General features: G+C 48.2%; 1 protein-coding gene and 1 long non-coding RNA gene across 2 annotated transcripts; one reads left to right on the top strand and one right to left on the bottom strand.

The window, feature by feature from the left end:
* Positions 1 to 5,604: 5,604 nt before the first annotated feature.
* LOC112672386 (pancreatic lipase-related protein 2-like) lies at positions 5,605 to 27,209 on the top strand. The gene is made up of 13 exons (XM_025467346.3): positions 5,605 to 5,802; positions 6,085 to 6,136; positions 9,160 to 9,314; positions 10,737 to 10,862; positions 12,615 to 12,749; positions 13,742 to 13,853; positions 15,287 to 15,406; positions 16,570 to 16,689; positions 19,629 to 19,747; positions 21,875 to 22,004; positions 23,563 to 23,674; positions 24,574 to 24,741; positions 27,090 to 27,209. The coding sequence occupies exons 2-13, from the start codon at positions 6,085 to 6,087 to the stop codon at positions 27,151 to 27,153; spliced, it is 1,413 nt and encodes a 470-aa protein (XP_025323131.1). The 5' UTR covers positions 5,605 to 5,802; the 3' UTR covers positions 27,154 to 27,209.
* LOC112672387 (uncharacterized) lies at positions 8,027 to 13,968 on the bottom strand. The gene is made up of 4 exons (XR_003144246.3): positions 13,775 to 13,968; positions 11,484 to 11,592; positions 10,119 to 10,263; positions 8,027 to 9,723 (listed from the first exon to the last, which is right to left on the bottom strand). It is a non-coding gene; the product is annotated as an uncharacterized LOC112672387 (long non-coding RNA).

The raw sequence follows: 27,209 nt of genomic DNA on the forward strand, positions 1-27,209 counted from the left end.
TGGGCAGGGGACCAAGCTCAGCCACACAGATCCACAGCCCAAATACACCTTCCTGGGAAGGTAGGGAGTTTGGGGCTCTCTGTAGTTCCCCTGGGGTCCCACCTGCAGTGTCCTTGTGACCCAAGCCAAATCTGGTCCACTTGCCGGATTTTAGGGACACAGGCAGAGAGAGAAGCAGGCTCCATGCAGGGAGCCCAATGTGGAACTCGATCCCGGGACTCCAGGATCACACCCTAGGCCAAAGGCAGGCAGGCACTAAACCACTGAACCACCCAGATGTCCCATCACGTTCAGTTTATTAGCATAAAGGACATTCAGTCTGTCTGGAAGCAAGGGAAAAGGCACGGAGCCCGCTCAGGGCTCCAGTTAAGCCAGGTGACCCTGAACAAGGGGTTTCTGTAGAGGCTGCTTTTAGGCAACAGGCTTCAGCTATGGAAACTTGATCAATGCTCACAGGCCCACACTGACCACCAAGCTGAATGCACACAGGCTTATTCAGTGACCCCCCTCAAAACAGCCATGGGCCCTCACTGGCCAATTACAACCAGGCACAGTTCCTAAGATTACCCAAAAATAGGTCCAATTCTATTGTTCCCCAAACTCCCTCACTCTGCCCTCTAACCGTGGCTCCCTCCCCACCGCCTTGTGCAGACAGTCTCTCCCTTGCAGTGTATTCAATAAACTTCTCTTTTGTTCCACCTTGGGAGTCTTTCACTGCCCTGCACCACCAGCCCCCAGCCCACAGAGCACCCCACAATTTCCACCTCTCCAGGTGTCAGCTTCCTCCCCTGTCACATGGAGGCCACAGCTCCAGCCCTGCCTTCCTGGTGCTGTTGTCTTAGGGATCTCCCAAGAGAATAACACCTCCACAGGAAGGAAGGTTCTGTCCTTAAGTTAGCGCCAGTGCCCTGCCAAGTGAGCAAGGCAACCCAAGGAATGTGGTCACCGTCTGTCCCTGGACTCAGAGCCACCAGAAGGTTGCGGGCATGCAGCAGTGCTCGGCCTCTGCATGCACGCACCCTGGCTCTGCATGCACATGCCAAGGTGGGGAGGCTGGCTGTGTCCCCTGGGGCCTCGAGGACTCAATGGGCAGAGGGCTGGCAAGGCCCGCTGCATCCTGGCTACAAACCAGATTCACGGGCTCACTTGGGAGCTTAAAAAAGGGAGGGATGGGGGTGGTAATCCCAGGCCCCATCCTAACCGAGAATAATCTCAGGCACAAGCATTTAAAAAAAAAGAAAGAAAGAAAGAAAAGCTCTCAGGTGATTCTCATGTGCAGCCTATAAAACTCCACCCTGGGGGCACCTGGGTGGCTCGGCGGTTGAGCCTCTGCCTTTGGCTCGGGGCACGATACGAGGTCCGGGGTTCAAGTCCCACATCGGGCTCCTTTGGGGAGTCTGCTTCTCCCTCTGTCGATGCCTCTACCTCTCTCTGTGTGTCTCTCATGAGTAAATAAAAAACCTTAAAAATAAAAAAACCCCACCCTGACACAATAGTTCCATGATAAACAGGAGTCTTTGTTTGGCTCTCAAGGTTCCAGACATAGATTCTTCTCTGAGAAGTTATTAATTTTGTGTTATTATTTTTAAAAGATTTATTTATTTATTTATTTATTTATTTATTTATTTATTTATTTATGAGAGAGAGAGCACAAGCAGGAGTGGGGGGGAAAGGCAGAGGGAGAGAGAGAAGCAAACTCCCTGCTGAGCAGGGTGCCCAATGCGAGGCTCCATCTCAGGACATTGGGATCATGACCTGAGCTGAAGGCAGGCACTTAACCTACTGAGTCATCCAGAATCTGTTCATGCATCCGTCCTTCCAGCAGTCGCTGGCACTCTTCGCGATGCTTGGCTTGCAGAAACGTCACCCGATCTTCTTCATGTTCACACAGGATTCTTACTGTGCATCCATGTCTCTCTGTCCAAATTTCCCCTTTTTTGTAAGGACAGTAATCGTACTGGATTAGGACTCACCCTACTTCCCTCACATCTCCCTGTCAAGATCCTATTTCCAAGTAAGGTCATATTCTGAGGTCCTGGCTGTTAGGACTCCAGCATATCTTTTCGGTGAAGAACATAGTTCAACCCATAACCTCATATCCCCGCTTCGGAGTTTAGACTCTGCTAAATGCTGACCGTCCCCCCATCCACCAGATACCCCCAGGATGCTCTCTTTACTACATAACTGGTACACAAGGCCCTCCATGGGCTTTCTCCTCTATCCTAGTGTCTTTGTTCATTTTTTTAAAGATTTATTTATTTATGAGAGAGAGAGAGAGAGGCAGAGACATAGGCAGAGGGAGAAGCAGGCTCCTCACAAGGACTAGATCCCAGATCCCGGGATCAGAACCTCAGCCGAAGGCAGGTGCCCAGCCACTGAGCCACTCAGGCGTTCATTTCTAATTGTGTATTTACTTGTAGGCAATCAGTGTCTGTGCCCCCTGGGGCCATTAGCCCCTTGAGGGCAGGGAAGGAGCATGTTCTGTTCACTGCTGTCCCCTCAAGCCTGGAAGAGCATCCAGCATGTTGTAGCCACGTACAAATGAGCATGAGTGCATGAGACAACCCATCAAACATGCACCTGAAGGCAACAAGGGGCCACCCACAGGACAAAGCCAGGAGGAAGCTGGGGGAGATGACTGGAGGGGAGATGCATTGGCTAGAGAGAGGTGAGGCCAACTGCTGCAGGACCAGAGCAGGGGGGATGGAGGGGAGGGAACAGATGAAAGAAGTGTCGAAGGAGAGGAACAGACAAGTTTCAAGAGATCTCAGGGCATAGAAGGAGGACCCAAGCTGCCCCCTTCCCTGGGCAGCTACTGTACCAGCTGGAGGCACCCCCAGCCCTGACCCTGGTGCCTGCCAACATGCGGCCAGTTAATGTCTTTTCCCACAGGTGCTGGCCTTCCCTTCCTTCCCAGGACAGACAGTTGGCAGAAAGTTAGAACTTCAGAACCTCAGGCCTCCAGAGAGAATGGGGTGCTGAGCTGGCCCTGCCCTGTGCGGGCAAGTAGGAGGCAGCCGGGGACTGCACTGGCCTACCTTGGGCCACCTTCACAAAGAAACCAATCAGGCTCTTGGATGCTTGGGAGCACCCAATAGGGTCCACCTCAGCCACTGGTAACTGTGGTAGGGGTGCCCAACCCTCCCTGAGGGGCAGCTTAGTACAGAGATAATGTCCCTAAATTGAGAAGTCAGTGCAGATATTGTCCAACCACAGCACAGCAGCCTGGGAAGAAATACTCCAACCCCTCTTTCCTCCTACCCTCTGATCTTCCTGTGGTGCCTCCTGTTCGCTCAACCCAACCAGAAGGCCAAGGGCATGTAACCTAGGGAGGCAGTCCATGGAGGAGGGCACAGATCAGGGAGGAGATGGCAGGAGACATCTAGGAGCTACCTAGCTCAACAACCCAATGAGTCATGAGCTTCCAATGTCCCATTCTTCCACCCAGTAAATGTTTGTTGATTACCTAGTATCTACCAGGTACTGTGCTAGGCTCTGGAGGCAGAAATGAGTGTAGAGACCTTGACCCTGACATGAAGGTATGATCCAAACAAATAATCATGGAAATATAATTACCAACTGGGATGCATTCTATGAAAGAAAAAATCAGGGCGGTGATAGATGTAAAGAAAGATCTGGTTCTGCTTTGGACATTGAAGAAGGCATCTTGGAGAATGTGACATTGATGTGGAGCCCTGAGGGACAACTGACTTGGGAAGGGAAAGAGCTAGGGTCATGTGTTTTAGGAAGAAGACACAAAATATGCAAAGACCCCCCCCCCCCCCCCAAGATGGACACTTTCAAGAAAAGCAGCACATGCCGGGCCTGCGGGAAGTTTCACAAGCAAGATTCAAGGTGAGGAAGGGGAGGGACGACCTAAGGCTTCAGGTGCCCTAAAGGCCATGGTAAGGAGTTTGGCTTTTCTCAAGAGCAATGAGCAGCCACACTGGCGCCATGTCATGGATTTCGGGTTTCCATTCAGCCTAATGTCATTCCAGGCTCCTCAGTGGGGTTCTTTATGAGCCCCAGAGCTGACCTCCTCTCTCAGCTGCTGGACAACATTAAGCTTTGAGGTCACTGAGGCACAAGCAACCCTGTCAGGCTTCATCATCACATCATCACTTCACTTGTTCAAAAAACTTCTCAGAAGCCAATTCATTCCTTAGCTTCCCTCAACTCCACACTGCTCACCTCAGAGTTCTCAGAAGGGAGCGTCATAAAAAAAAAAAAAAAAAACAAAAAACAAAAAAAACATTTTTCTACACTTGAAACCCTCAGGAAATTGCTGGCAACCTCAGGGCTTCTGGGATTGGTCAAAAGGCAGAAGTGGAATGTGGAATAATTAGAACTGTCACCCAACTGCCAGTGGGACTTTATGGGTGCAGTCACTTTGGGATAGTGTTTAAGTATTCACATGCCGCAGGACCAGGCAATTCTACTCCTGGGTATAAGCCTGAGAGAAATGAGTACATGTGTCCTCCTAAAAATGTTTACCAGACCAGAACAATCCTAGAAGCATCATTTATAATGGTCCCAAACTAGAAAGAACCGACATGTTCACCAATGAAGAATGGATAACCCAACTGGAGTGTACTCACGGAAATAAATCAGTTATGACACAGTAATAAAAAAGCTAATAAAAAAGTAATTAAAAGTAATAAAGTAACCAATTAAAGTAAAGTAAGTAACCAATTACTTACACATGTAACAACATGGATGATCTCAAAAATGGGTTGTGGTAAAATCTTTAAAAAAAAAAAAAAAAAAAAAAAGAGGGCAGTCCAGGTGGCTCAGCAGTTTAGGGCCACCTTCGGCCCAGGGTGTGATCCTGGAGACCCAGGATCGAGTCCCACTTCGGGCTCCCTGCATGGAGCATGCTTCTCCCTCTGCCTGTGTCTCTGCCTCTCTCTCTCTCTGTCTCTCTGGGTCTCTCATGAATAAATAAATAAAATCTTAAAAAAAAAAAAAAAGCGTTGTGGGAGGGCACCTGGGTGGCTCAGTGGTTGAGCATCTGCCTTCAGTTCAGGGCATGATCCCAGGGTCCTGGGATCAAGTCCCACATCAGGCTCCCTGCGAGGAGCCTGCTTCTCCCTCTGCCTATATCTCTCTGCCTTTCTCTGTGTCTCTCATGAATAAATAAATAAATAGAATCTTAAAAAAAAAATGGGTTGTGGGAAAGAAGCAAAAATGTAAGGTGCACATACTATCTAAGCAATTCTAGAACAGGTCAAACTAACCCATGGTGACAGAAACCAAAGCACTGCTGGGGCCGTGATGGTAAAAGATCATGAGAGAAACTGCTGGCTGCTGGAAGTGTCCCATATGTTGATCTAGGGCATATACACACATTTGTCAAAACCCATTACACTGTACTTTAAACTTAAGATTCGTGCACTGTGGTATATCTAAATTATATGTCAATTAAAAAAAAAATGACAGGGCGGCACCTGGCTCCTCACCCAAGTCCTCCTCTTAGCAGTGAAGCCAGTGACCTTCTTATCTCCAGGTCAAGGTACAGTTGGCAGAGCTCAGAAATGGTCTTAAGATAGACCGTTTCTAAACAAAGCTATCATTGAGTAGTGTTCGTTTTAGTCTTTTGAGCTCCTTGGTCATATGGCTGAGCAGGCGGTACGTGTTTATGCGCTTATGTTATGTGTTTGTGGTAACCTACGTTCCGAGCACGCATGTGCAGAGCCTGGCTAGCCTCCCCATTCTCTCCTCGAGGAGGGCAAAGGATAGGGCCTGCGTATAAAAGCCGCAGCCAACCCGCTGGGCTCAGAGACGAAGCTCCAGTGCTGCACAGTAAGTCATGGTCCCTGTGGGGACAGGGAGCTGGTGGGGGGCACTGCAGTGGGGAGACCCAGAGACGGGGGCGGGGGGCTCAGACGGGTGCCCTGTGTGTGTGTGTGCACACGTGCACACGTGTGGAGGCCTCAGCCTTGGGGGGAGCTCGGGGAGCCCAGGCGCTGGGCTTTGGTTTCACACGCTGTGCTCCAGGGCCTCTTGCCCTGCCCTGCTCTGCTACCGCGGCCTGGGAGCAGTGCACAGGGGTGTCCATGCGAGTCCCTGTTTTCATCCACGTAGATGCTGCCTTCCTGGACCGTCGGCCTTCTCCTGCTGGCCACAGTAGTCAGAGGTGAGGATGCTGTCACCATCTTTTTTAAAAAAAAAAAAAAAAAAAGATTTTATTTGGGCAGCCCGGGTGGCTCAGCGGTTTAGCGCTGCCATCAGCCCAGGGCCTGATCCTGGGGTCCCAGGATCGAGTCTCACGTCGGGCTCCCTCCATAGTGCCTGCTTCTCCCTCTGTGTCTCTGCCTCTCTCTCTCTCTCTGTGTATGTCTCATGAATAAATAAAATCTTTAAAAAATATATTTTATTTATTGATTCATGAGAGATACAGAGAGAGGCAGAGACACAGGCAGAGGGAGAAGCAGGCCCCATGCGGGGAGCCTGATGCGGGGCTCTATCCCAGGACCCTGAGATCACACCCTGGGCTGAAGGCAGACGCTCAACCCCTGAGCCACCCTGGCGTCCTGCTGTCACCATCCCTTTGAGGAGAAAGTGACTGTGCCTGGGTTGGCCTTTGGGTAAGGCGGTTAGAGACATTTTCACCATTATTACCATCACCATAAATAACAGCATCACCATTATTTCAAGAAAAACAACAATTGCCATCATTCAGGGAGTGCTGGCTCTGCGGCAACATGCTTGACACGGGTGATCCCAGGGAATCCTCCTGCAAAGGCTCTAGGGGCGGTGAGGCCGGTGGCAGAGGTGGCAGCAGCTGGGGCCAGGGGAGCGGGAGGCAGTTGTGGCAGACCCCTCACACCCAGTCCCTCCCCCCCACCCCGAGGAGACAGGAGCATGTCAGCAGACTCATGTCACATAGACATGTCCCCTGACAGCTCCCCTGCTGCCAGGCCTGCCAAAGGAGCCCACCCTCCTGCCCACGGCCCCCACCTTCTCTCCTCACAGGGTCTCTGTCTCCCCAGCTCCGATCGGTCCCTCTCTGGCCTCTGTCCAGATTCAGACACAGATACCAGGGTGTACTTGTCCTGGAACAGAAAATGCCTCCCTTGCCGCCACAGCCCCCTGGAGTCCCCAGCCTGCTCACTCCCGGTCACCCCCACTTCCACAGAGGTGTGCCTCACAGGTGCATGCAGCGCCTCTCTCCCTCTCTGCCTCGCCTCCTCCCATCAGCAGGACCCCTCACTGCCTGGCTCGGCTCCCCAAACCCTGCTGGAGCTTGCTTCCCTCAAGAGCAGACACGGCCTCCTCCTCGGGTCCCTGCTGAGGCTTCCTTCTGCATCCAGACTCCTCCCCCTGTCCCCTTGGCTCGTCCCCAGGCCCCCTCTGGGCCTTCCCTTCCATCCCAGCCATGGAGTGAGACCTGGCTCCCAACAGCAGAATCTGGGGTGGATGCGGCTGCATCTCAGGCCTTTCTGACCCCTCTGGTCTCCTTTGCTGATTTACTGCCTCCTCCTGCCCCAGACTTGGGAAGCCCCCAAAAGTCACTCCCGGGCACCTCCTCCTCTTCCTTCTCTGTCGTCAGGCTTCCCGCTTGCCTCACCTCTGGCCTGGCTGCCCACCCTCCTGAAGCCCAGGGCCTCCCACCATGCCTCAAACTCACTTGTCCCATACAAGGCTCAGAAGCCACCTCCTACCCCCATCTCCCCACCTGTGCCTTAATTTCCACTGTCATCGGAGGTCAGGATGCCTGTGACCTACCTCCCCAGGCTCACTGGCCCTGCACTGTCCCATGCCATACCCCCCCCACCCCACGCCCATCACAGGCTCTCCCTCCTCTGAGCCACCTACAGGAGGCTCCACACCACTCACCAGCTTCACGCCCTCCAGCACTTCCCCGTCTCCCCCTAACAGCCCAGGTGTGGTAACCTGGCCCCCAAGCCCCTGCATTTGCCACCAGAGGCAAGCATCATTTTCATCTCCCGCAGCCCTTCCTCTTTTGTCTTTCCAGTGTGAATTTCACTCCATCATTACTCCTTCCCTGTTAGATTTCCTCTCTCTCTCTCTCTCTCTTTCAGGGCAGGGTTTAATCTGATCTGTCTCCATATCTCCTCAGCACCTAGCTATCCTAGCTATGTTCCCAATTAAACTTTACAGGTTTAAATCCTGGCTTCACCACTGGCTGTGACCTTGAGCTACTTGCTCTGTCTCTCTATGCCTTGGTTTCCTCATCTGTAAAATGGGTGTAATAATACAAACTCCTTACTCGTGGGGCTGTTTTGAGTCTTAAATGGGATAATCCTGGTAAAGTGCTAGCATGCTATCTGGCACACAGGAAACAAGTGTTAACTCTTACCAGCTTTTCAATGAACGGTCAACATTTGGCAACACCAGTTTAGGAGGTGAGGAAGCCTAGAAGAGAGACCCATTGCAATCCCCCAGATGCGATTATGTCATCCTCAGTGACAATTCATTGTGGAAATGTTCGTGTTGTAGATTAGAGAAAGGCCGGGCACTTATGGTCACTTGGGTCCATCGGCTAGTTGCATGTACTGATGCAAAAATAAATCATCTCTGTTCTTTAAAAATCTACCTTTCCAAAGAACAACAGGGAAAATCTGAAATGGCAGAGAATAATTTGGGGCAAAAGTGTGTGCAAAAGGGTGACATGAAGTTATGTGAACTGGGCAGCTACCCATGAATGCATGGCCGGTAGTTGATGTAATGGAGAGAGGAAGGTGACTCAAGAAGTACCGTGTCACAGATATCACACCTGATAAATACCTGATGCTTGATGAATATACATCCAAGGCCATCTGGGAGTTTCCTGGAAGAAGTAGTTTTAAGGCAGAAGGGTCCCAGGAATTCTCAGTGATTCCCCCACAGGTGGGATGATAAGGGTCAAACAGCATTACGCATGCTATTCCCAGCACCCCACCCTAGATCCTCTGAATCAGAACCTCTGAGGGAGGAGCCTGGGGACAATGGTGTACATGACACACAGTCACTCCCAGCCCCCAGGTGACTCCCTATAACCAGGAAGTTTGGGGAACAATGACTGGCAAAGATGAAGACCAGCGTTGGCCATAGCCAGCCCGGGCTCATCCTGAAGAATCCTCTTGTGTAGTTGAGAATACAGTGCTCTTTTCCAGAACCCCACGAGTGCCCTGTTGGTTGCTCTTCCTGCCCCAGGAAAGGAGATCTGTTATGGACATCTTGGCTGCTTTCCCGATGACAAACCATGGAGTGGGACCCTTCAGCGGCCTTTCAAGTTATTTCCCTGGAATCCCAAGGACATCAACACTCGCTTTCTTCTGTACACAAATGAGAATCCCAACAACTTCCAAGTAAGTGTGGGACGGAAACGCCGTAAGGTGGGCAGATGTGGGCGCCCATGTTGGACCCTTCACATGGTTGTCTAAGGAAAAATGCACTGCCTTGAAACTTTGCAGGTGATGCTTCCCCACCAATGTTAGACCCGCAGCCATCCTAGCTCTCAGGATCATAAACCATTATGCACATGTAATGAAATCTATGGACGCCCAAACCAGAAACTAACACATTCACACACACTTGTGCATAGAACCTCAGGAGCTTCCCTGCATCAGCAGCCTGTTCCTGGGAAAGCAGCATTTATGGAGAAGCCCAGGCCTGGTGTTCCCTGGGAGGGTCTGTCTTCTTTCTGCACCAGGCAGTGGAAGGAGAGAAGCCCCTCAGTTGGGTAGAGGTGTGGAAGTATAAATCCTTCCTGAGGGGCTAGAAGACAGACGGGGAAGAAGGAATGCTTAGCCACAAAAGACAAAAGGTGGGGACCATGGGAGCACCCTCCAGTTCCCAGAGGGCCTGCTAGGTGGAAGCAGGACCGGCTGTCTGCAGGTGGTTAGAAGTGACAAGGAGAACTTGCTCAGAATCGAAGCAGCTCACAGCTCCAGTCAAAGTTCAGAGCCAGGTGTCTATCTATAGGCCCCTGAGGTCACTCACAGTGGGGCCCTAGGGGACCAGCACCCCACTCTGAGCTTCCAGCGGGGCATCTGCTTAGACATAGCTATTGTGCTGTTTTAATGAGATTCTTCTTCATGGAATCTTGCCTAGGGGGTCTGGTGGGAGGGGACTAGCAGGCATTTGGAAATCTGTTCTTAAGTTTTCAAGACCTTGAGATGCCCCTCAGGGCTCCACGGAGCTGAACCTCCCCTTCAAGCCCGGTACTTCTGGGTGCATGAGTTCTTCATCTTTTCGGGGCCAGAGATCTCTTCAGCATCTGGGGAAGCCTAAGGGCCCGTTCTCCGGATGATGTTTCTAAATGCATAAAGTAAAACACGTAAGATTACAAAGGACACCAATTGTATTGAAAAACAGTTATCAGAACATTTAAAGAGATAAATACGTGCTACAGTAATCTATGTGCTACTTTACTATCTCACTAAACAAGATTTAGCAGTTGGTCTAACAACTGCTGCAATCTTAAATGAGTATAAATTATTTTAAGGTATCTATTAACAACAGCGACGTGCCATGAAACTGTGAGTGGTATAAGGCTACTGTGGTTTGTTGCCTAGCTTCATAATTAACAGAAATGCTAGATTTCAATTAGGGGTTAATGAAAACAGGAAGTCCATGACCTTGGGCATTATGAATTTTGTCCTCCAACCTCAGGTCAGGAAGGCCTGCTCCAGCCCGATCCAATTTCAGTCTTACTGGATGGAGCTGGCTCTAACAGTCCATGGCTTGGAAAGGCCAACATTCAAATTCATGTTTTGTAATTAAACCAGCTGATCACTGCCACTGATCTAGACACCATTGAGGCTTCAAACTTCCAACTGGACCGCAAGACACGCTTCATCATCCACGGCTTCATAGACAAGGGGGAGGAGAACTGGCTGTCTGACATGTGCAAGGTAGGGGCAAACCCCCGGCATCTAGCCCTCTAGCACCCAGCACCCAGCACCCAGATTCAAACACCGCAGCCCCGTATCCCTGAGGCTGGGAAAGGAGACACCCAAGGAGAGAAGTGATCTTCCCAAAACCACCAAGGAAAGCCTAGGTTCTCAAGGCATCTGTGGTCAAGTTCTCCCAAACCAACAACTTCTAGCCAACCAGCTCTTGAGGCTGAAAAAAAAAAAAAAAAACCAGATTCTAATCAGAAAGTCCCAGAGGTGGAAACTATAGCAAATTACCTGACATTTGTCTTGGATGGTTTATGTAAAACCCCTGAGTGACAGGAAAGTGCTTAAATTTAACTTCTAGAGCTTTGCTATCCAATAGAACATTCTGTGCTGATGGGAATGTTCTGTATCTGCACTGTCCAAATCAGGAGCCACTAGTCACCTGTGCTTAATGAACACTTGCAATGTGGCTAGTGTGACCACAGAGCTGAATTCTAAATTTCATTTAATTTTAATTAGTTTTGAATAGCCACCCATGGCTAGTGGCTACAATACTAGACAATACAGCTCTAAAGTTATCATGAATATTAGTAATGAATTATTATTTATAACATCCATTTCTAGAGCACTTACCATGAACCTGACACCGTGCAGGTAGAGTGAGGAAGGTATAGCTATGTTCCCATTTTATAGATGAGCAAACTAAGGCACAAAGAAGTTCAGTACTTGCCCAACGTTGAATCTGGAGGTGGAATGAAAAACCAGGTCTTCTGTCCATAAAACACCACAATGCTGTGTGTCTGCAGATTTAACCTGGAGGAGGTGCCCGGGGGCCATGGCTTTTTGGGCCTTAGTCTGAACAGGGACCAACCTCAACAGCTTCTCTCCAAGGGCTCTCTTCTTTTCTTGGAATTGGGTGTTTGCACATGCCCCCTGAGCCCCAGAAGGAAACTGTGTAAACCTGGACATGGAAGAGTCAGGTATACGCCACCCAACATGATGCCCGGGTCTCTAGCTAATGCCTTCCCCTCTCGAACCAAGTCTCAGTCCAGGGCACCCCCAAATGAACAAAGTGTATGGAGTGGCCCTATCTGACATCTGATCCCCTACTCCCTACCCCCGCCCTTACGCCAAGGGACCAGTATCTCTGCTTGGGCAGCAGACTGTGGTCACAGGCCCGGGTGTAAAAGATGTGCATATCTGAGAGGGTCCTATCTTATTTCAGTCTAAATTTTATCTGATTAAACGTGTCCCTTAATACCTTAGATCTCCCACCAAAGCATTGTTGGGAACATAAAAGCAACATACCTAGGGCTTCAACCCTCCAGCATTTGTGTTCGATTTGGGTCATATGGTTTCAGCTCAACTCTGTTTTAGCTCCGAAGCAGAGATAACAGATAAGTAAACAAATGGGTGTGGCTGCCTTCCAATAAAACTTTATCTATAAAAGCAGGTAGATTTGGCCCTACTGCAATAGTTTGCTAACTAACCCCTCATCTAGTAAGTGAACTTTTTGATCTGGCTGTGTCACATCTGTGAGACCTCAGGCTCAAGTCATTTAATCCATTCTGGGCCTCAGTTTCCACATTTGTTAAGTGCGGATAAGCACACTCAATCAATAGTGACGTGGTGAAAGTTTGGACAAGTACAAGGAATATTAGAGTTCTGGCACAATCTAGGTGCTCCATGGGTATGAATTCCTATCTTTGGAGTGTACAGTCTGTGGCTGTTAATAAATTGGTTTCTCTCTCTTGTCTTCCCCAGAAAATGTTTAAAGTGGAGAAGGTGAATTGCATCTGTGTGGACTGGAAACGTGGGGCAAAGACACAATATTCCCAAGCTATCCAGAACATTCGGGTTGTGGGAGCACAAATAGCTTTCTTCATACAACAGCTGTCGGTAAAACCCTGCGTGGGCCACATCCTGTGGTAGCAGGCAGAAAAGGGGCTACCCAAGCACCACTCCCTTGTACCTAAGAGGCAGCCTAAGCCTCCCTGGGCTGGGGCCAGGCGGGAAGCCCAAGAAGGGCCTTCCTAATGTGAAGTTGCACCTCTCTTCCCTCCTGGATTGTCCCAAAGACTCCTACTTATGGGCCTGATTCAAACTAACCTCTTTGAGCCTCAGTTTCCCCTTTGGAAAGAAAGTCTCTCCTGCAGGCTATTCTGGGAGTTCCAGAGGAGTCTTCTTTCTCAGCCCAGGAGGAAAGGCCCCTTACAGCCTTCTGGAAGGTCTATTCTGGAGAATCCCAGAGCCAGGCCCACTACCCACGCTCTCCCAGACAGGCCCGACCCCAGCCGGGGACCAGGTCCCCCCCACCCCCGCGGGGTGTGGGTGGCTGCAGGCCGCGCAAGGGTCCCATCCCCTCCAGGGCAGCCTGCAGTTGACGCGGTGGCCGCTGGTCAGCACTGTTGCCCCGCGCACCGCCCGCGCAGGCTGCGGACCGGGTCGCGCGATCCCGGGAATCGGCTCCTCCCCAGTTCCAGGGGACTCCTCCCTGGAGTCGGCTCCTCCCGAGTTCCGCGCCCCCGCGGCTCCCGCGCCCCTCCCGCGCCCTCCGGGCCCCCCGCGGGCCGCGGCACCCCCCCGCCCCCCCGCGCGCCCCTCCGCGGCCCCCGCACCCCCCCCGCGCCTCCTGCGCCCCCACGGCCTCGCGCCCCCCCGCGGCCCCCCGCGCCCTCCGCGCACCCCCCGCGCCCCCTGCACCCCCGCGCTCCCCCGCGCCCCCCGCGCCTCCTGCGCTCCCACGGCCTCGCGCCCCCCTGTGGCCCCCCGCGCCCTCCGCGCCCCCGCGCCCCCTGCACCCCCGCGGCCCCCCGCGCCTCCTGCGCCCCCACGGCCCCGCGCCCCCGCGCCCCCGCGCCGGCGGGACCTGACGCGCCACCCGTCCGCAGACCGAGCTGGGCTACCGCCCGGAGGACGCGCACCTGATCGGCCACAGCCTGGGCGCGCACGCGGCGGCAGAGGCGGGCAGGAGGCTGGGCGGCCGCGTGGGCAGGATCACAGGTGCGCGGCGCCGCCCGGCCGGTGCGGGTGCGGGAGAGGCGGGCGGGCCCCCAGGTGCAGCCTGCAGGGGGTGCCCCACTTGAATCCGAAAGGAGTCGTCCCTGTATTCATGCGTATTCGAAAACACCTGATTGCAAATAAAAATACATTTATTTTTTTAAAGGAAAATACAACTGGCATATTAGGCACATGACTTCGGGTTATTACTGCAAGAGTAAAATAATAATAATAATAATAATAATAATAATAATAATAATAATAATAAACTGAGGTTTTTAAATTGAGTCATCAGCTCCACAAGTATGTATGCTGTGCCATGCACAAGCAGAGAATGAAAAGTGGTCACCTGAAAACTGCCACATTGGAGGTGCTCAGTAAATACTGAATAAATGAATAAATTACTTGGCAAGATGAACGCACACAAGCCACAGACAACTATTTATTTTGTGCGGGCAAATCAACATGTGGCTTTGGCAAACAGTTCAATTTAACATGTAATGAATGTCTCCTTTGCTCAGGGCTCTGTGCTGGCATCGGGTGAGGGATACGGGGATTGTAGTTCATATTTCTATAAAATTTTTCAGTTTGCAAAGTCCCTTCTCTTCCATCTTTTCATGGGGGTTTCATCATAACCCTGTAGGAGAGGTGGTTGTTATTCCCACCTTCTGGACAAGGAAACTGAAACTCAGCGAGGACAGGTATTTGACCTTGATCGAAACCAGGGCTAAATACAGGTGCCCGAGTCCTGGGTGCCCTGCTGCGTCCACCCTCTGTGTCTCCTCAAAGATGAAGTGGGCACAGCTCCTTTCAAGAGACCCACAGTCTAGTCCAGGAGGCAGACCATAAAGGAGGCAAGTAAAATTCAGAGTCGAATTAATCAAACACAGAATAATCCTATACAATGGGGATGGCGTGGACTGAGGAAGGAGAGGCTAAGTTTTCCCTGAGGAGGTGGTGTTTGAGCCTGGTCTTGGAGAGAACAGATTTATTAGGGGAGGGTATGGGAAGGTGAGCAGCAGACTGGGGATAGCATAAGCAGCCAGAGGGGACCAGCAGTGTGGGGCCTGGGGCCTGGGGACTGGCTGGACCTGGGTGAGGTCAGGGAGCTTGCAGTCTTGGAGAGCAGTGGCCAAATAGTAACACATGAGGGGGAAAAGGACAAAGGAAGTGAAGGAGCCAGGGGTCACCTAGATCCTGCTAGAAGTCAAACACTGGGGTCTTCTGGAGGTTTGTGGATAGTGACCCCACTTTTAGCCTTTCCATGTTACCTTCTCTCTCCTAAGCAGACCAGGAGCTACAGATCCAATTTCCCAAGTCACGCTGCTGAGATCTGGGACTCTTTGCCCAGGAATCCCCATGGATCTTGTGGATAAAGAGTTTAGATCCTAGTTTGTCTTAGAGTGTGGCCTAACTACCCACCTGCCCGATTTCAGGACTGGATCCAGCACAGCCATGCTTCCAAGGCACACCTGAGGAGGTTCGACTGGACCCGTCTGATGCCATGTTTGTGGATGTGATTCACACGGATTGTGCTCCCATAATCCCCTTCCTAGGTGAGTTCCCCACCTTACCTCTTGGTGACCAGCTGTAACTGAGGAGAGTGGGTCCAGGTGCACCCCACACACATACTACAAGGAGGATATGCAAAAAGGCGCACCTTCCGAATACCTTGGGCACCAAGCAGTCCTGGGTGCCAGCCAGGACAGTGCCTGTGGTATCAGCCGCTACCACCCCAGGTAGAACCAGAAGCTCTTCTACAGCCTGAAAGGCTGTCACTAGTTTTCAAATCTTGCATCCTTTCCAGTCTGCCCATATCCAAAGATAGATGTGTCCTTATTGACCTTTGACCTGTACTTGCAAAATGCAAAAGTTAATTTTTGAATTTTTTTTTTTTTTTTACTTCTTTTGTCAAAGCTCTGGCTGCAGTTTGTTTTATTGGATATTAAATATATCCTGTTGTCTGGTTCTTCTAAGTCAATGTTCTTTTCTTCGTTATTTTCTTATACAACCACTCGTGAAACATGCCAATAGAAAAATGTTTTTAATGATAATTATATCAGTCATTGAGTATCTACTATGTGCTGCTTTGAACCTTTTGCACACATTAGCTCATTAATCCTAACAACCCTAAAAGTGGGTATTATTATTATTACAATTTCACTGCCGAGGGAACTGCCCAACATTACGGAGTCTATAAGTAGAACCAGGTTGTGATCACAGGTCTGCGTGCTTCAAAAACCAAAACTCCTACCCTTGTACTGGGTTCTCAAGATAGCAATATAACGGAATGTGGTCTCAATATAATGATATAACATAGAAGTCAAAATTTTTGAATGAATATAGTAATAAAACTTGCACCAGTCCTGGTGTGTATCTGCAGGTACATAGTGGTGTCAGGGCATGTCAGGACCGTTCAGGGTCTCCCCACGTCAGACCGACACACATACACATACAAATATACATGTGTGCATGCTCACCCAGAGCCTACCTTCCCCCCATTTCTCCTCCTGTGTGCTCTCCTCCCTTCTTGTCTTGTCACGTGCCCATTTCTGAGCACTTTCTGCAGAGCCACAGACACGGTACAGTGGCTCTGCCGAGAAGAGAATTTGCCAAGAAGGTTCTCGATGTGGTTGAAAGGAGTCGAATGCTGTCTGTGACCACAACCTAACATTGGGACCGCTCACCTCCCTGATCATCTCCGCTTACAATATTTCAGGTTTTGGAATGAGCCAAAAGGTGGGTCATCTGGATTTCTATCCAAATGGAGGAAAGCAAATGCCTGGATGTCAGAAGAATGCCCTTTCAACCATCATTGACATAAATGGCATATGGGAAGGTAGGTGAGTTAGGGAGGCAAGACAGCGGCTGCTCCACTTGGGGAGAAACAGTGCGTGGTGTGTGCCAGGTATTTCCCCGACAATGTCATGAGGTCTTTGCTTTGATCAGTCCCATTTTACAGACAAGGACACTGGGTCAGTAAAGTTATAAAACTTGCCCAAGGCTACCCGAGATTTAAGCCCAATTTCTAGCTGCAGACCCCCGATCTCGTGCCCCATCCTGCACCATCTCCCCCTTGTCAGGATGCTGAGGCATGACAGGACCAGTCCACCGGCAAAGACCCAGCTTGGGCTTTGACCCTCTGTCTTCTGTGCTTGCTCCCTGAAGGACTGCTGGGCGTAAGCAAAGATCTGAAGGGTTAGACGTTCTTGCCATTTGCTGTGGTCAAGTTCTAGGCACAGAAAGGAGCTGAGCTGGTAGGGAGACAGAGGCGGAGGTGCAGAACATGTTCTGTGGGTTTGGGGAGAGTGAGCTGGAAGCAGGAGGACCTAGGCTCTGAGGGATGCACCTTGTGTGGACTTCCGTTCGTGTGAGAGGGTGGGCTCAGTGCCCCCAGTATGAAGTGACCCTTGACATCATCTGTGATAGCTGCCTTTATTCTGACCTTTGGTTGTTCCTGTCCACCCCACCACCACCCTGCCCTGCAAGACCGGGCTTCACTGTCCTCCCTGAGAGTGGAGGCTTCGAGTCTGTGATTGTTTCATTTTAGTCCTTACTTGTCTGAGCTGAGAGTTCTCCGAAGCCAGGGCCTCCCAGACACACCGAAGTCTAGCCCAAAGCAAGCAGTCCAGTCCATTACACAAAGCTCAGTGACCTTCGGTGTCATTTTTATATTTCATATGCTGAGGTTAAAAAGTAGGGTTGCGGGGCACCCGGGTGGCTCAGCAGATGAGCATCTGCCTTTGGCTCAAGTCGGGATCCTGGGGTCCTGGGATCAAGTCCCACATCAGGCTCTTGCAAGGAGTCTGCTTTTCCCTCTGCCTGTGTCTCTGTCTCTCATGAATAAATAAAACCTTTAAAAAAACAAATAAATAGGGATGCCTGGATGGCTCAGTGGTTGAGCATCTGCCTTTGGCTCAGAGCATGATCCTGGGGTCCTGGGATCAAGTCCTGAATCAGACTCCCACACAGGGAGTCTGCTTCTCCCTCTGCCTGTGTCTCTGCTCCTCTCTCTCTCTCTCATAAATAAATAAATAAAATGTTTATAAATAAATAAATAAATAAATAAATAAATAGCAGGTTGCTAAAGCCACAGCCAATATCCACTGGCAGTAAGTGGGGCTTTAACCTCCTCTGGGCTCTGCACCAGGTAACTCCAGGGAAGACGCAGCTTCTCCGCCCCCTGAGAGACCACCAGAGTCACAATAAGGGCTGCCCCTTCCCAGCAGTGACGAGCAGGGTACACATAATAGGTCCCAGGTTTAATTTAAAAGGCAATTGAGAGTGAACAAGCCCATGACACTGGAGTGTGTACCTATTGTGTGGAGCTCCGAGTTACCCAGGCGCTGAGCAGAGGAACAATTAAATCCGCTTGCTCCTCTGTGATGGGATCGCAGGGCAGAAGTGTTGGATGAAAGAAACAATTAAGTTTGAAACAGGTCCTCCTGTTGTCTGGTAATGAGCGTTGGTGTGGGACACACGGAACCAGCTTCTGCAGGAAGTTTCTGGGCCATGGGGCAGGTGGAGCCCAGAACTGTGGGGAAGTAATCCCACCGCTGCTTCCCTGGAGCAAAGGGAAATGTGCCTTTCTCCCTGGGCAGTGGGTGCCTTTCTCCCACCAGAGCCCACCAGAGCCCCAGCCCCAAAGTGACCTCCAGGTATGTCTGATGTTGCTGCAGATCACTTTTTAGCAAGTTTGGTACCCAGTAGCTAGAGAAGTGAAAAAATAATTTTCCAAACAAAAAGACTTTGGTTTCAAGAAAAAGATGGTAAATAAAATGCAGAGATAGAGTGGCTGGAGGCCACAGTAATCATAATGTCCGATGCTTTTACCTTGTGCCTGGAAGAGTAGGAAAGAAGTTCTCAGCCTGGGGCCAAAGCCACAAATAAGCCTGCTTCGCTCCAAAGGCCTGTCCCGTGTGTGCCGTTCACAAACTGAGGCCCAGCCTCAGAATACAACCCACAACAGTGTGTAATTGGCTTTTAAAAGTGGGAATTTTAAAAGTGGGAATGAGGGGCCCTGGGTGGCTCAGTCAGTTAAGGGTCTGCCTTTGGCTCAGGGCATTATCCCAGGGTCCTGGGATCGAGTCCTGCACTGGGCTCCCCGCAGGGACCCTGCTTCTCCCTCTGCCTGTGTCTCTCTGCCTCTCTCTGTGTCTCTCATGAATAAATAAATAAATAAAATCTTTAATAAAAAAGTGGGAATTTACTGCTATCATTTAAGCATAGAAAGATTTTCATGTGAAAGTCAAGACACTGGCTTCTCACGAAAATTCAGAACAAATAATCTGGGCCTTCACCATGCAATGACTGGGCCATGTAGGATCCCTTTAAAGTCTATTGCTATCCTCTCTCTCTCTCTCACTCTCTGCATAGACATTCCTCACTGCCCCCTGCATGGCCCCCAGCCCTCATCATCCCTTTACATTACATACCATCCTCAGAGGATTGTACAAATGTGCTCATTAGCACCTGTCACTCTCCAACACTTGCCGGCCCTTGAGCTGGACCTTCCCAGCAAGTGGACACAGTATAGGGGAGAGGAAAAACCACTCTGGCCAACCACCACTACTAAACATGTCCCCAGATTTTCTACTCTCCCCTAAGTATGCCAAAGTGTCAGGCACCGAAATTCCAAATTGTGCCCTGACACCCATCTGTGAAATGTGCAGGGTGAGGGGTGCGGGAAGGGGAGAGGATTCCTCATTCAGGCAGGATGGTTCAGCCTTCAGAAGTAAAATGCCTCCTGTGAGCTCCCGTGCCCTTTGCTTCCCCCAGGAGCCCGAGACTTTGTGGCTTGCAATCACCTAAGAAGCTACAAGTATTACTCGAGCAGCATCTTGAGCCCCGATGGCTTCCTGGGCTACCCGTGTGCCTCTTACCATGAGTTTCAGGAGGTAGGTCACCCCAGGGCTGGGGGAAGATGCTGGTGGCCCTGTTGATGGTAGGGATTTTGTCCCTATGGCTTGGAACAGAGAAGAGCTCTAGCCTCATGACTAAAGGGAGGAGGTACTGCACATGCCGAGCCTCATAGAGCCTTCTCCTGGAAGCAGGGTGGGTAGGAGGGGACCTGACTACTAGGCCTTCCCTAGATCTCAATTTTTTATTCTGGAAAATTCCTAATCTACACAGGAGTTGAAAATTCCTAATCTACAAGAGTACATGAATACCTGTCCACCCATCACCTACACACACCGATTGTTAACATTTGAATGTGTGTATATGTATAGTTTTCTTCTAAATTATGTGAAAGCAAACTCAAGACTTTACTCATAAATATGTTCATCTCCTGAGAACAAGACCATTCTATAGAACAATATTCAAGAAATTTAACACTGATATACTAATATTTTCTAATACATAGTTCATATTCAAACTTCTCCAAATATCCAAATAATGTCCTCTAGCTGTCTTTCTTTTTCTTTCTTTCATTCTCCCTCCTTCCCTCTCCCCTCCCTTTCTTCTCCTCTCTCCCTCTCTCCCTCTCTTTCTTTCTTCTCTACTTCTTCTTGAATTGCATTTTTTCCTTTCCTTTAATTTCTTTCTTTTTCTTTTCTTTTCTTTTCTTTTCTTTTCTTTTCTTTTCTTTTCTTTTTTTTTTTTTAAGAGAGCGAGCATGAGCAGGCAGGGAGGGACAGAGGGAGAGGGAGAGAGAATCTTAAGCAGGCTCCACCTCCGAGCCAGAGCCCTATGCGGGGTCAATCACATGACCCTGAGATCATGACCTGAGCTAAAACCAAGAGTCACTCAACTGACTGAGCCCCTTTTTGAGTCTCCATTAATCTAGAACAGCTCCAATCTTTCATTGGTCATCCAAGACAGTTATGAGACATTGACAGTTATATTCCAGACCAAGTGTCTGCTAGAATATTCCACAATCTGAATTTGTCTGGTTATTTCTTCATGATTTACTGGGTGTTATTGAGTCCTCAGTGCATGGCAACCAGAGGCATTGGCATTCATTTAGTGGCACATCATCTTAATACTTGATGACTTACAGTTTGATTACTTGTTTAAGATTTAAAAAAAAAAAATCTACCCAATTTATCCATTATGGAAGTCCCATTTCCCCTTAGTGATCTATGAGGGGATACTGTTCCCCAACAACAAACCAGTGTGAAAGGTTGAGCTTTTTGCCTGAATTAGTTAGTATGTTGGGGTTGCAAAAGTTTGAAGTTTCAAAATATTTTTTTTCAAAAGTAAAAATAAAAATACATCTATACTCACATGTTTCCTTTCAAAACTGATTTTGACCTTAACGTTTTTGGGTTGAACTAAGATCCAAAGGATATCATGTTCAATCCCCAGGGTCTGTGAGTATTCACTGTGTAGCCTTGACCATCCTAGGTATTGTTAGGGTGTGGATAATAATATACACAGCCTCCCGTACTTGTCTTGTGCTTTCCAAATTGCAAAATAGCTCTGCACACCGTGGAAGATGGATGTGAGCAAAGAACAGAAGACCAGTGCCATGGTAGCATAAAATGTTGGTCTGATCTGAACAGAACAAACCACATCCTCCAGACTTCAACGAATGAACTACCATTTGGGGAACATCAAAGAGGGATCAATTATATAATTCACAGCAAAGTGTAGATGGTCCCAGACCTTCTCTTCCTCTGCTCTTTTGAAATAACTTACATGTCCCATTTATTCCTCTTAGAAGATGTCTTGCATTTCCCTTCCATATTGTAGCATTATTGCTTCCTGGATAGGACTTTTTTTACTCAACTATACTCCAAGTTTTCTGGGTATTTCTTTGGGGACACAGCAGGGCTTCATACAGTTCCCTGCATGACTCTGAGGATGAAGACATGGATATATGGGTAGATGAATGCATGGATGTCAGTGGAGGGTGGGAGAATGGATGGATGGATGAGAGGATGGTTGGATGGATGAGAGGATGCATGGGAGATGGATAGGTGCATGGGTAGATTAATAGGATGGAAAGATGAATTATTTGCTTAATTGATTGAATCACTCAAAGCCTACTCCTAGCAAGCAAATTATGTTTTTTTCACTAGGATAGCTGTTTCCCTTGCCCAGCTGAAGGATGTCCCCAAATGGGGCACTACGCTGACCGATTTCAGAGGAATACCAGTGCTGTGGGACAAACCTTTTTCCTGAACACAGGAGACAGCGGTAACTTTACTTGTAAGTTTCCATTTTACTCCTTTAAAACCTCTTGCAAGTAATTTGGAAGGTGTTATCAGCCGAATTAGTCAGGACGCCTGGCAACGGACAACACCAACCAGCTTAGATGTAATAGAAGGACATTATCTAACCAACAATCCTGATCAGTAGAGTGAAGTACAATGATGATTGGCACAGGCTGGTCCTATGTTCACCCACCCCGGTGGCAGGAAGGATGAATCCATTAACGGGAAGAGAGGGTCGCATGAGGCAAAGTCACTGTAAGTCAAGAGGTCACACCTGTGATTATCTGTCCTACTAGTTCCCCGACACCATCGTGCATGCATATGTGCACCTGTGCGTACACACACATGCTGTTTGTGTTGTTATTTTGCCCCGCTTCTTACCAACAAAGTACAAGTTGGTAAAATCATCAAGATTCATTTGTCATAAGTAATAGTATATGGTGGCTGAATAGAAGAGTGTTATTTTTCAAGGAAGTTATAAATTTAAAAAAGTATATATATAGCACTTTACAAAACACTTTTCACATGTAGTATCTCATGTAATCCTCACAATACTTACGATGGAAGGTAACAGTTTGGAGTAACTATAACATCTGGATATGCAGATGTGGATCCAGATGTATCTGGATATGCATATATGCATATTCCTTCAACCCAGTCACCCCACTTCTCAGACATACCTTAGGACAATGCTTGCATAAGAAGACGTGCTCAAGGATGTGCACTGCAGCATTGTTTTTAATACCAAAAGTTTAGTGAGGAGAACCCTAGATGCCCACAAATTGGTAAATAACCAATAACCAATAAAAGGCAAGGGGATAGTTCCATGTACTGAAGAAAGAAATCCTCTAAAGCATAGTAAATGAAAAGACAAGAGGCAGAAACCCCACATATCAATACATTACAGTGTGTGTCAGTCAGGGTCCCGATGGACAGAGAACTCATCGGAGTGGTTCAAATGAAGAGACTTTATTGAAAGATCTACTTTGAGAGGTGTGGGCAGGGTTAAAGGAACAAACAAGGAATGCTGAGGCACCCAGAATCTGGTGGTTGTGGGGCTCCTGGAATGGCATGCTATCATAGAGGGGGTAGTTATTGCCAGACATTTGGTACTGGAACCAGGGAGGCACCAGGGGAGCAGGAGAGATGGTCCTGCCCCTTTCATCTTGCCTTCTGATCTCCTGTGCACATCTCTTATCAGCTGAACTCAATTGAATGCCAGTGGCAAGATCCCTGGTGGGGGTAGCGTTCCAGAACACAGCAGGACAGAGAGGTGGTAAATCAGTCTGGGGTGGGGGGGTGGGGGTGGAGACAATAGAGAATAACAGCGCGTCACATTTGTGGAAGGGGAAAAAAGCCTTGGATATTCTTTTATAAACTTATCTGTATATGTACGAATGCTCTGAGAAAGCTCCAGATTAGGGTTTCTCTACCTCAGTACTAGCGACATTTCAGACTGGGGATTCAGAGCTAGGAACAAGAATGCTTCCATGGGATGATTTTTTTTTTTCAACAAAGTGAGTTAATTGAACTGATTATGTGTCTTTGGACAGGTTGGAGATACAGGGTATCGGTCACACTGGCTGGAAAAAAGAAAACGAGTGGGTACTTTAGGATTGCCTTGTATGGAAGTAATGCAAACTCAAAACAATATGAAATTTTCAAGTAAGTTTGACAGTAAAGTGAAATGGTCATACTTTTCATACTCATAATATTCATAATAGAGTATTCCTAAGAATTGGGTATAAAAACGCTTTATAAATCTAGCCATCTATTCTGGAGAAGCACCGAATTCTAGAATGTCAGAGCCGGAGGAAATTCTAAGCCGATCATCCCATTTTACAGATGAGAAGAGTGAAGCCCAGAGGGGGAATTCACTATTTAAAATCAGATATTTGCTAACTTCTTTTGGAATGTCAGTCATCACTTTCTGACTTGGGTTTTATAGATATCAAATTCTCCTTTCGCAAGGCATGTTTATGTAGCAACTCCCCCCCACACACATGCACTCTCCACCCTCACCCCAACACTTGCACACCTAGCTTCTTATTGCTGCGGTAGCCTCAGCACCTAGCTTCTACTGGGCATATGCGGTGCTTGGTAAATATGTGCCAGATGAATACATAAGTGTGCTATAAAATAATATTCTTTTTTTTTACTAACTTTTACAGAATGCTTTTCATGTTAAGTTTAAGTTCTTTCACAACTCTCTATTCTCCATATGAAATCCTAACAGAAGACTTCTGAAGCCACATGCATCCTTAAAATAAGACATTATATTGATTAGTCTTGTAGTGTAACTATAAGGTTAACATGGCTCCCCAAATATTTGATTTCCCCTAAGGACAAACTAAGACTAGAATTCTACAGTCCTATATTTTTTTGAAGACGTGTTCTTCACAAATACATTTGTGTTTTGGCAGCCCCTGAATGTATACAGAGTCATTCAAGGTATTTGCAGAAAAAAAACAATGACAGCCATTATTTGGAGAAACAATAGATTTATTATCATCCTGCGTATTCATATATCCAGCTGATCTAACATTTTATGTCTGCACTTTCAGAGGATCCCTCCAACCACATGCAATTCATATGCGTGACATTGATGTGGACCTCAATGTTGGAAAAATCCAGAAGGTTAAGTTCCTCTGGAACAACCATGTGATAAATCTTTTCCGGCCCAAGCTGGGGGCTTCACAAATCACAGTGCAAAGCGGTGAAAATGGGACCAAGTGCGTATCTCTTATTCCACCTACGTCTCACTGTCTGTATTTACCTATTAATCTATCTACACTTCCATCTAACCATCCAGTCACCCACTTACCCAACTACAATGTAACTATCTACCCAACCATACATCCGTAACTTTCTGTCCATCCACCTAACCACTCACCTATCCATGTACCCATTAGCCATCTATCCAATCTTCTGGCCATCCAGCTATTATCTACCCAACTATTCATCTCAACTCCCCATCTATCCAACTGATTCACTTTGAAAAATCAAATATCATTTTCCTTAAGCCAAATTGAACTTGGTAGGAGCAAGGCATCGGTTAGTTATAAGGCATAGATTTGAGAAACAGGCAAACATGAGGCTGTTTTCTCTCAAACAATGAGGAAAACACCTGAGCAGAATTGGTAATCACTAAGTTAATTCCAGTTGAGGAGCAATTACTGACATAAACTGGTTTGTTTAGAGACTGTTTCATGAAAATGATAGGAACTGCATTGAGATCTAGTTCACAGGGGCATTCTCTTCTCATTCTCATTCAAGGTAGGGGCTGGGAGAGGATATAACTGTTATTTAAAATACTGAAAGAAAGAAGGCCACCTTCAAGGAAGATCATCATAAAATAACAGGCTGTTAGGGTCTGAAGGAAACTTAGCTATCACCCCTCAACTGCTCTCATTTTAAGATGACGAAAGCAAGATACAGAGAGCCATGCAACTTGTCTAAGTCCACACAGGGAAGCTAGAAAGAATACTGGACCCCAAAATGTTCAAAAACATAGACCAAGACCATGCTGAGCCTCATCACTTAACTGTGCTGGCTGTTAATAATGTTAATAATAAGCCCGATTCCTCTGCGTGTGTTTGGAAGGATCAGATATCACTCTGGCTGTGCCCTTCCTTTGTATACTCAAGAGCAGAACACAAGCATAAAGGGCAGCTCAGACTTGGACCCAGATTTTCTGATAGTCAGTCTGGTCCTCTTGCCATGATGCCAGCTTCTCACAGCCAGATGTGGAGCTAAAGCTCTGTCAGACCTGGTGGTGGAATGCATGGTGGAGCAGTCCGGATTCCATAGTAGTGAGGTGGGGGTTGGGTAGAGTTATGGTTTTCAAGTATAGTAGAGTCCACACACGACAGATCGCAAGGACCACAGTCATCCCCTCACATAAGAGATCCCTCGTCAAGGAGCTACATCCTGAAGTTGAACCCTGAGGAAGGCAGGCATGGTCAACCATCCTCATTTATCTAGAGACACCTCCAAGGCAGCAGGAGGCCAGAAGTGCCCTGCATCTCATGGCTGGTTGCCTCTGAGGAGTGACAACCCTTCCCAATCTTTTTTTTTTCCACATCTTTATTGAGATAGCGTTCCCATACCACATAATTCACCCATGTAAAGTATGTACTTCCATGACTTTCAGCAGATTCACAGAGCTGTACAATCATCACCGCAATCAATTTTTGAACATAGCGTTACACAAGAAGGAAACCCCACACCCATTGGCCATCGCCCACTAATCTCCCTATCCCGTTACCCAGCCCTAGGCAACCACTAGTGTACTTTCTATCTCTGTAGGTTTTCCTGATCTGGACATTCTTCACACACAGAATCATGTAACATATATATAGTCGTTCACGACTGGCTCCATTCACAGCACGTCTCTTAGGCTTTGCCATATTGTAGCCTGTATCATTCTTTTTTATTCATTCCTTTTTATTGCCAAGTAATATTATACAGGTAGGCCACATTTTAATTATCCATTCATCAGCTGACAGATATTTGGGCTGTTTCCATTTGGGGGCTGTTATGATACTCTTGCTTATATACTAATTTTCGTGTGGACATACGTTTTCCTTCCTCTTGTGTATATAGGAGCAGAATCACTAGAATCTCATATGAGAACTCTCGGTTTAACTTTTAGAAGAACGGCCAGATTGTTTTCCAGAGTGGCTGCCACATTTTAGGTTCCCAGAAGCAGTGTACAAAGTATATTTGTGACCTTGACTCTCTAGGGAAAGTCCCCTCGGGGCAGGCCGGGTGCCCCTGGGAATGCAACGCCAGGCCCAGAGCTGCAGGCCCATCAGAGCCTCTCTTGGTTTGAAAAAAATAAAAATCCCTGGTCTGACAGAGCTGATTCACTGTCAGCTCATTAAAAAGCCACAGGAGAGGAGGATATTCTTTGAGTGGTTTTGCTTAGAGAGAATCCACTTGAACTCCACTGGGTGTCGCAGAGCCTTTTGGTCAAAGGGATCTGAATTCCAGGGAGCTGGCTACCTGCTGTTTGCTTCTCTGAGGTCACATTTCCATAAGCACATGAGTCTCATGCTGAAAATGTTTTCCTCCACAGGTATAATTTTTGTAGCAGTGACATGGTGCGAGAAGATGTTTTACAGTCTCTTTACCCATGTTAAAAAAATAGGGTCCTCTTTTATCTTTGCCGTAATAAATTTTTCAATGCCTTCAGTTT

The sequence above is a fragment of the Canis lupus genome, chromosome 28 (genome assembly GCF_003254725.2).
Source record: "Canis lupus dingo isolate Sandy chromosome 28, ASM325472v2, whole genome shotgun sequence".
NCBI lineage: Eukaryota > Metazoa > Chordata > Mammalia > Carnivora > Canidae > Canis > Canis lupus.